Source organism: Anas platyrhynchos, chromosome 4, assembly GCF_047663525.1.
Source record: "Anas platyrhynchos isolate ZD024472 breed Pekin duck chromosome 4, IASCAAS_PekinDuck_T2T, whole genome shotgun sequence".
In the NCBI taxonomy this organism is placed as follows: Eukaryota; Metazoa; Chordata; class Aves; order Anseriformes; family Anatidae; genus Anas; species Anas platyrhynchos.
The window spans coordinates 45,297,823-45,308,306 of NC_092590.1; the positions used below are offsets into that span (position 1 = coordinate 45,297,823).

Consider the following 10,484-nt stretch of genomic DNA (forward strand, 5'->3'; position numbering starts at 1 on the left):
TTGTTTTTGATTTCAGGAGTGGTTTGTATTCAACAATGTAAAATTTGTTTAAAGTTTCAATAGTTGTTCTTTTCGCTGCTCACCAAATATTCATATTAAATACTTTTACAATGTGTGAGCCTATTGCAACCATAGGGTCTCCTGTGAGTCCCCCTTCAGTCAAGAAACTCTTCAGTCATATGGGCAGACTCCAAGCTGCAGGATCGCGATCCAAAAGCTCACTGACAAAGGCTTAACCCTTAAAATAACTGTCCATCAAGACAAAATGTAACTAATAGTTCTTTTTTTTTTTTAATCAGTTTTTGCTTTTATCTTTTACAAATTGCTAGCAGGGATGCAGGCACTAGTGTGACAGAAATCTTCCCATAAAAACAGCATACTATATAAACCAGCAGCAGCAGTCAAACAGGTCATGTTCCGATACACTTCAAAACAATAATCAACAGCAAACAGCACATATGCTGCTGAGATAAATTCACTCATACACACTGAGAAATCTTTGAGTTCTGCTCAGATTCCCTGTCTGACAACAGTGCTTTACAAAGCATTAATCACTGTCAGTACAGGAAAGTCAGGTTACGTACCTATACAGACCATACCTACAGTGCAATAAAAACAACAACAAAGAAAGTGACAAGAGAAGAAGCTACATGTGTCAAGCAAGAATTAGAAATACCCCATCTGCTAAAATCAAAAAAAAAAAAAAAAAAAGCACCTTGGTGACTCAAGACAAAGACATAATTCTGAAGTGGAAATATAGATGGGGGTAACACCTGGGACACACGAGGCTATGCAATACTGAGGTAATGGGCTTAGCTGGAGGGGGAAATGGTTGAACCACTGTACTTCCAGCATCCCCCACTGGCTGACACACTCAGTGGTGCCAGACCCAAACTTCCAGCGAGTGCAAGTTAAATGACTCATAACAAAGCACAGAAGGCATCTCCATAATGTGGTGCAAGCTAAACCAAACACAAGGCTCCCTTTCACAACAGGTCTCTCAGTCTTCACGTGCAATACGGCAAGAATGGTGTAAAATTTCAGCTCTGTCATCCAATTGCCATACTCCGTGGCAATTAAAATACTTGCACTTCACTGCTGATGTCTCAAACCTGTTTGCTGCTCAAGCTAGTGATATAGAGCACATTTAAAGACCCTCGAGTCAACGCCAAAGCAAATTGCTTTCTAATAAGGAAAGGTGCCTGCTAAACTGTTACACTTTTTCAGTCTGTCACACTAGAGAAGAGAAACAAGAGCATTTTCATGCTCATCTGTGCTGGTAAAGAAGTAACGGTAGATTAGAGATGCATGTGGAGATCTGTCTGAGGGGCTTCACCAGGAAAACCACAAGGCAGGCTGGAGACACTAAATGAACTGTTCAGAGAGCAATCCCCTCCTGGCCAATCTTCAACATCTTTCATTACTGTAATCACATCAGTATTTTGGTTGTAACTCACACAGGAATACAAAGACTTAAAATAATTAATGATTGCTAAAATGAGAAGGTGTGCAAAACTCATGATATGCCTGTGATTAAAGCTTTTAGGACCTAAAGCATTCAGTACCCAAAATGTATTTGGCCAATGTTATGTCTATAGTAGTCATATTTGAGCACTATGGCCAATCCTCTCTGAAATTCCTAGAGAGGCAGCTTCAAGGGAAAATAAATAAATAAATAAAAATGTTTGAAGTATACAGGCTGAAAGGTTTTCTCTAATTAATGAATCAGCAGTCTTAGCATTCAGGTGTTCTGCTGTGCACTAATATTTATAAAATACTCAATTAAAACCAAATACGTTAAACAGCTTGTTTAGAGAGCAAACACATAATTACTGAATAAAAGCTATACCTCTGCTCGTTGCGTGCGGGGCAAAACTGACGACTTTTCAATGGCATAAACATCCACCAAGTATAGGCGCGCTCCTTGCTCCCTGTCCAAAATGGCAGCAGTCTGGATGACACCGGTATGGCGCCCGATGGTGAAGAGGCGCCCCAGGCTCTTGTCTTCGCACCGGACGGACACAATGTAATATTCCACCTGGGCCTCAGAACCCCGCGGACTAGCCGCTTCTATAGATATCACGTTTGTCCCAATAGGCTCACCTTCTTTTAAGATGGTTATGTATTTTGGCTGGGTGAAAATAGGCCCATCAACCCCTTGCAGAATTATAGTCATTTCAGTGGTAGATTTCCTCCTTTCAGGGCCGAGATCCGTGGCAGAAACTATGAGATTGTATATTAGCTGAGAGGGCACCAAAGCTGATGCTACTCTTAGGTCTCCGCTATAGCGATCCACAATGAAGGTTTCGGTATCTCCATTGATTATTTCATATTCCACCTCTCCATTGGCGCCCTCATCAGGATCTGCAGCAATAATTGTCGTTAGGATCGAACCGATCACAACCGAAGGGTCAGCTGCAAGAGCGTTTTGCGATATGAACACAGGAACATTGTCATTTTGATCCGTCACTAAAATGGTCACGTTCTTCAAGGCAAATCGCCTGGACTCCACAGGAACAGCCTGATCAGTGGCTTTGACTGTTAACTCAAAGAGATTAGCAAACTCACGATCAATTTCAGCATTGGTAAATATTGTTCCTCTGACTTCATCTATACGGAAATGATTACCTCTCGGCATCTGTTGAATGATTGCGTATGTCAACTGCCCATTAATATCCGCATCTGGGTCATGAGCAGTCACAGAAATGACAGAACTACCAACAGGTATGTTCTCAATAATGGATTTAAAAATGTCCCCTGGAGGAAAATTAGGAGGGTTGTCGTTAAAATCCCTAACATGTATTACCACTGACATTGTAGATGACCGTGGCGGCCTTCCGTGGTCTTTTGCTGTTATATTTAGCTTATACAATGACTGCGTCTCAAAGTCCAATTTCTTTGCAAGAAAAATACTACCAGTGTTGGGACTGATACTAAAGGTCCCGTGATTGTTTGTCCCTGTAATGCTATAATGGAGGTCAGCATTGTCACCTGAATCAGAGTCAGTGGCAGTGACAGAGGAAACAAGTTCACCAACTCTCATGTTTTCCAAGACATCCACTAACAAAGTTGATTTAGGGAAGGAAGGACTGTTGTCATTCTCATCCAATACATCAATGCTCAACGTGCAAGTTGAACTTAGGGAAACTGTTCCAGAGTCTACTGCTTGGATGATGAGAGAATAAGATGCAGTAGCTTCATGATCTAGCTTGCCTACTAAGGTCACCTGGCCTGTGCTGCTATCTATTGCAAACTGTTTTTCTTCATTTCCCTTGATTACAGAATAGTGAATCAATCCATTATTCCCTTCATCAACATCTGAGGCAGAAACCCTCAGAACTTGCGTTAGATTTGCTGCCAATTCTGATATTGTAGCTTGGTAGAGATCTTTCAAAAATTTGGGGGCATTATCATTGATGTCTTTCATGTAGATTTGTACAGTTGCCTGATCCTTTAGAGGCTTTGGCAACCCCTGATCTGTTGCTATTACTGTAAGACTAAATACCGCAGCTCCCCGCTGCCTCATAAGAGCTTCCCTGTCAAATTGGTGAGTGCTTCTTATTTCCCCAGTCACTGTGTTCAGCTCGAAATCTGGTTGCATATGCTCAAAAGAGTACCTGACTTCACCATTTGGCCCAAAGTCTTTGTCTACAGCATTTATTTTACCCACATATGAACCACCCCTCTGCTCCTCTTCAAAGTAAAACACATAGTTGGTACTGTTGAACAATGGCCTGTTATCATTTACATCCTCCAGAATTACCGTAACGTTCACAGTAGCATTGAGCGGTTCTACCGCCCTATCAGAGGCAACAACCAGTAACACATATCTTTCCTGAAGCTCACGGTCCAGTTCACTCTTTATATACAGCTGTCCATCTGGGAAAATGCCAAAGGCATCCCCAGTATTTCCTTCAATTATGCTATAAGCTATCTCACCGTTCACTCCTGAGTCTTTGTCAGAAGCCTGCACCTTGAAAAACCGGGAATTCACAGGCTCTGACTCCAAAATAGTGATTTCATAGGAAAGCTGGTCAAACACAGGAGGGTTATCATTCACATCATGGACAGAGACGGTCAGGATAAAATTAGAGGACAGCTGTGGCACTCCCATATCCGAGGCCAGGATTTCAACCTGGTAAGACCCAGCATTTATGTCCAGTGGTCCTATTAAGCTTATAGCACCTGTTTGTTCATTGATTGAAAACAAGCCCTTTGGGTTTTGCTTAAGGCTGTAAAGAACCATGCCATTAACACCTTCATCAGGATCAAGAGCTTTAGCCTGGAATATGGTATGCCCAGCTTTCCAGTTTTCAACCACATTTACACTTTCCACCGCATGAATAAAGTGCGGGGAATTGTCATTTAAATCTTTGACTGTTATATTGACCAGGGTGTCTCCAGTTATCGCCCCACCACTAGCCACCACTTTCAGCTGGTAAAACGCTTGCTCTTCCCTATCAATAATACTGGCTGTGGTGATCTGCCCCGTCGCTCTGTTGATGGCAAACATGCCCCTTTGGTCACCTGTTGTAATAAGGTAACTGATATTGGTGTTGAGGTCCATGGTGGAAGCAAAAACAGTACCTACATGGTAACCCAGAGCAACATTTTCAAATACAACAAAACTGTACATGCCCTGGCTGAAAACAGGTGGATTGTCCTGAGTGTCCAACACAGTGATGGTGACAATGGCCTGGTTCTGTGACTGCAGATGACCACCATCAGTGGCCACAATCTGCAACTGGTAAGCAGTTTTCTCCTCCCTGTCAAGAGCTATTTTAGTTGTGATGACCCCCGTCAGGCCATGGACCTGAAACCTGGAGGTATCTCCAGCTGAGATACTGTACTTAACAGTCCCATTGGGTCCCAGATCAGGGTCAGTGGCAGACACCGTGGTTACATAGGTTCCAGCTGGCTCATTTTCCTGGATATGGGCAAAATACTGGACAGGATAAAACACGGGGCTGTTGTCATTCACATCCAGGAGGCTCACGTTAACCCGAGCTACTGAAAAAAGGGGAGGAGAACCCAAATCAGTAGCCAGGACCTGCAGGGAAAAGTGAGCCTGCTCCTCCCTGTCCAGCTGTGAGATGGTGCTGAGCTTGCCCGACACCGGGTCCAAGCGAAAGATCCTGCGAGGGGACACCAAGGGTGGGCCAACCGCTGCCACTGCTGGCTCAGCTTCCTGCAGGGAGAAGCGGACAGTCCCATTGTCCCCCAGGTCCCCATCTGTGGCGCTCAGGACCAGCAGCTCAGTTCCTGACGGGGAGTTCTCAGCCAGGGACACCTGGTAGCCCTCAGGCTGGCTGAAGCGAGGCTTGTTGTCATTGACATCCAGGATGGTCACCACCAGCTGCGCGTAGGAGAACTTGGGCTGCACCCCCTGGTCACGGGCACTGATATTGAGCACCACCTCAGAAGCTGTCTCTCGGTCCAGCCCAACAGAGGGGGATACACCCGCAGCATGCCCAGCGGTGCCACCCTCGGGGCCAGCCGTGGTGACCAGCCCACTGTGCTCGCTGATGCGGAACCAGCCAAGCTCGTTGCCCGAGACGATGCTGTACTTGAGGTTGGCATTGAGGCCTGAGTCACGGTCTGTGGCGCTCAGGCCCCGCACGTAGCTGCCCAGCGGCACCTCCTCGCTGATGTTCACCCTGTACACCGACTGCCCAAAGACAGGGGGGTGGTCATTAATGTCATTCACAAAGATCACCAGGCTAGCCACCGACGAGCGGCTCACAGGAGCTGCCACCACCCCATCGGAGGAAAAGGAAGAAGTGGGGGAACCCGGGGGTGGCGGCGGGGCCCCATAATTATCAGCCACCGCCACCGTCAGGTTATAGGCAGGGATGCGCTCCCGGTCCAGCGCAGCTGCTACCTTGATAAGGCTGAGGTTGGGTACCTTGCTGCTGTGCACCTCAAAGTGCCGCTGCTCGTTGCCCGCCAGGATGGACACGGAGATGTTCCCGTTGGCAGCAGGGGAGTCGGCATCGCTCACCGTCAGCAGGGCCACCACGGTGCCAGGGGCTGCGTTCTCATCCACGGAAGCAAAGCGGGAGGTGGCCGGGAAGTAGCGAAACTTCACCCGGGGCTCGTTGTCATTAACGTCCAGCAGGCGGATGAGGGCCTCGGCACGGCCACTCAGTGCAGGCACCCCCCGGTCCGTGGCCTGCACCGTCAGCGAGTACTGCTGGCGCGTCTCATAGTCCAAGCGCTCCCGGATGCGGATCACCCCGCTCTCGGGGTCCACCTCGAACGGGAGGCTGCCAGCCCCCTCCCCACCACCGCCGCCACCATCACCTCCTTCCAGCCGGTAGCGGATGTCAGCGTTGGTGCCTTCATCAGCATCAGTTGCTGCCACCTGGAGAACGCTGGCCCCGACGGGTGCATCCTCAGGAACACGTGCCTGGTAAAGGGTCTGGCTGAAGATGGGCGGGTTGTCATTGATGTCCTGCACAGTGACGTTCACCTGCAGGTACCCGCGGCGCCGGGGCTCGCCCTTGTCCTCCACCTGCACCAGCAGCTGGTAAGAGGGGGTGGCCTCACGGTCCAGCCCACCCCTGGAAACCAGGTGCAAGAAAGCTCCTTCGCCGCTGGGGTTGAGGGTGACGTTGAGCCGGAACCGTCCCCCCTCGTTGCCGGCCACGATGCGGTAGGAGCTGTGGTCCACGCCGTTGGTGCCGCTGTCGGCGTCGGTGGCCGTGTCGAGGATGAGCTGCCGCCCGCTGCCCGTGTCCTCCTTGAACGTCACCACGATGGAGGGGTCGGGGAAGACGGGCGCGTTGTCGTTGAGGTCGAGCACCAGCACACGCACCTCGCTGGGGTAGGTGGGCTGGCTGGAGAGCACCACCAGGTCCACCACGGCGCTGGCCAGGCTCTCGCGGTCGATGGTGGCGCGGGTGTGCAGGGCGCCCGACGTGGCGTTGATGGCGAAGAGGGCATGGCGCTCGCTCAGCCGGTAGGTGAAGCCGGGCCGGGTGGCGATGGTGCCCACCCAGGTGCCCGCCGGCTGCTCCTCCAGCACCTGGAAGACCTGCCGGGGCTCGGCGGCGGCGCCCAGCGGCAGCAGCGGCAGCAGCAGCGGCAGCAGCAGCGGCGGGGCCCCGCGGCCGGCGGCGGGGCGGCCCATGGCGACCGGGGGGGCGCCGCTCCGCGCCCCTTCCCTCGCTCCCTCCCCGCGAGGCTCCGCTCGCCCTGCCCGCCCGGCGCCGCGCTCAGGGGCCGCGCCGCTCCTCCTGCGCCCGCCGCCGCCGCTCGGGGGCCGGGGGCCGGCCGGGGGCTGCGCTCCGCATCGCCGCTCAGCAGCGGCCGCCGAAGCTGCTCAGCAGCGGCCGCCCCGCCGCCGCCGCTGCTTCCTCCATGCCCGGCCCGAGCGCCCAGCGGCGGTCCGGGAGACGCTGCCGAGCCCCCGCCGCCCCCCAGCCGGCTCCGCAACCCGCGGCCGCGCCGCCCGCTGCCGCCGCCCGGCCCCAACTTTGCGGCGCGCTCATGGACCCCTTCCCTCTTGACGCCCGGGACCGCTCCCCCCCCGCCGCCCATTGGCCGCCAGGCGCCGAGCAACGCCTCCATCCCCGCCCGCCGCCCGCCCACCGCACGGCACCTGGGGCAGGCGGGCACCGCCGGGGGGGCGCGCACGGACCGACCCCACCCGGCATCGGGCATCGGGCACCGGGCTGGGGAACGGGGGACCCCCAGGACATGGGTGGCGGGGCGGCCAGAAGCGCTCCGCGGCTGCTCGGGGGTCATTTAACTTTGTTTTACTTTGTTTGCTTTTATTTCGTTTTGTTTCATCTTACTTTACTTTATTTTTTTTGTTGTTGTTATTTTTTTCTTTTTATTTTTTCTTTTTTTTTTTCTCTTATTATTATTTTTATAATTTCCCTTCCCTTCCCCATCCCTTACCTTTCCTCTTTTTCCCCGTCCCAGCCCGGTCCCGTCCCGTCCCGGCGGAGCGGGGGGGGCAGCGCGGGGGCCCCGCACAACCGCGTTCCCCGAGCGCCCTCTGCTGCCCGCTGGCCGCCGCTGCCCGAAGCGAGGGAAAAGAACAGCAGAAGGAAAGCGAATATACGGGGAGCTAGTTCAAAGCACCAGGTTTATGCTATCGCACACACTTGCAAAGAATGCCCGTCAATGCCAGGTGCTGGAGTAACGGAAGGTGCCTCTTCCATTGTATAAGCACAAACATTAAATGCAAGATTTTGCAATTATTCATGATACTAAACGAAACAATATCCATAGCAATGTTACAGGCCTTGCAGTTTAATAGTTGCAATTATGTTGCTGATCTCACATGATGACTTTAAATATCAGCAAGTTGTTTCAGAAACGGAATTTGCTTAAGCCTTTTGTGCCTATGGATGTAAAACTATCCTTGGTGTATCTCTAGATACCAGCCACCCACAACCATTAAAAAAAAAAAAAATGTTCTTGAAGTGTTTCAGCACTTCTAAATTTCATAGGATTCAGAAAGTGTTTTTGCAATCAAAATGCTTACAGAAAATTGGATTAAATTCTGCAGCTGAGTTTTAATTACCAAAACAACTTCAGGCAGAACACGTTGATAACATTCTTATAACAGCTGTATTAGATTTTTAGGAATAGTTTATGTATCCAAAGTTATGAAATTGTTTAAGGGCAATTATTAATTTACATATTTATTTTAGTTTTAGCAAAAAGTTATTTTAAGGGCTAGGAAAAAAAAACTGTTGAAATTGGAGCAGCTATGCTAGATATAAAACAAAACAAAACTTTCTGTGCTGCCACTGGCACTGTCAGCAGGATGTGTTTTAAAGGAGTTAATGGACCCGCACAATAAATTCCTTCAGCTCAGTTCTCTCCTCTGTCACTACCCCTAATTTTGCCTCCTGAAAAATGAACAATTTGTTTATACGAAGACTCGGATGTGAATGTTACACACACGCTGTTACTTCTACATGCCATCGGTAGAAAAGACAGCCTGTGACAGAAGTGAAAAGCCAGTGAGAAAAGCTCGTTTGCCAGCCGCAGGATCACAGCCAGCACCTCCCCTGCATGCAGGTCGTGCCGAGCAGCTCAGATGACAACAATCCCGACGGCACCAAGGACCCCCCAGCTTGCCTTGAGAAAGAGTGGCTATGAGGAGCTCGCCAAGGTAGGAAGCAATATAGCAGGAGAGAAATCATTTATTGCCCCTGGTTGCTTTTGTCCCTGTTATTGAGCCTGAAACTAAAACAAACCTATGATTTTGTTGGCATACGAAAGCCGCTAAATAACTGAAGCTCGTGGAAATCACGGCCATCTCCTGTGCTACCTGAGCTGCTTCAACCAACTGCAGTTCTGAGCACTTCAAGAAAGTTTTTTGCTTAACTTGAAAAAAGTTGGAGAAAAAAAAAAAAAAAGGTCTTAAACCTCAGCAAAAAGTAATAAATAATAAAAAAAAAATCTTCCCTGAAGCCCAGTGCAAGCATTGACCCCTTTTAGATTAAAAATAATAACAACTTTAGACACCGTTAAGGCTATTCTAGGAAGTGTTTCACCACTCTTAACCTTGTAAATACAGAAATAAAGTGAAGAAAAGGTCATTTTGCACTTTTCATGTTGCCTAAAATCCTGTTGATAACACAGCCCAACACTTCATCAGGGTTTCACCTCCAGATACAGAAAAGCAATCTAATCCTCACACCGTCCTGCTCACACTCCCCTGCAAAACCTTAATAGTGCCCTCACAGGGTCCGGTGTCAACAGATCAGCACATCTGGCTGTCACGTTTCATGCGTTGCCAACGCTGTGCTACCAAAAGTGGCCGGTGATACTGCTGAAATGTTGTGCAAGGAGGCACCAAAAGCACAGAAGCTGATGAATAAAATAAGAAGCACTCATATTTTTGAGCAACACATTATAGGGAAAAATAAAAATAAATAAAACATGTTTCCTTCCTGTGTAAGCTAAATGCAGATTGCATCTGTACCTCTTATCACACAGAGTCCTAAGAGGCCTCAGGCTTATGATCAGATATTACAAGAAAGAGAGCATTTTAGCCTGCAGCCAAAGTAGAAACCAGCTATGGATTCAGCAGGTCTGGTGGATCTATCTCTGTGTTTTGCACTTGCCGTGCTGAAGGCAAGACCACAAAAGCTCTGCCTGTTTGATGCACCCTACTCCTCAGTAGGGACTCGGCACTGGGCATTTCCCCTATTCCTTGCAGGCATCTGGAATCCCCCCACGTTTCCATCCTCTGTGTGCTGCAGCTTCGTTTATGGCAGGAGGTGTCAGTCCTTTTCGGAAGAACTCAATCTTTGTGCCTGCCTAATGGCATTCCTGTGAGGGTGGGTGGCGGAGCTGGAAGCTGTTCAGAGGACAGCCTGGGTCTTCCCAGGAAGCAGTTTCTGGTTTCACTAGTTTCACCCGTATGATATATAAAGGAAATTTCACCTCACAGCTCCGGGAGGGTATTCCTGTACTCCTACATACAGCAACTGAATCCATTTTCTTATCGTCAGCCC

The 10,484-nt window shown here is 49.6% G+C and overlaps 1 protein-coding gene across 1 annotated transcript in view; it reads right to left on the reverse strand.

Moving 5' to 3' along the window:
• The window catches only part of FAT4 (FAT atypical cadherin 4), a 143,029-nt gene extending 135,519 nt beyond the window's left edge, over positions 1-7,510 (reverse strand). The window contains exon 1 of the mRNA XM_027456795.3: positions 1,850-7,510. Within this exon, the coding sequence (XP_027312596.3) occupies positions 1,850-7,132 (5,283 nt within the window). The 5' untranslated portion in view covers positions 7,133-7,510. The remainder of the gene's footprint in view (positions 1-1,849) is intronic.
• Positions 7,511-10,484: the final 2,974 nt, after the last annotated feature.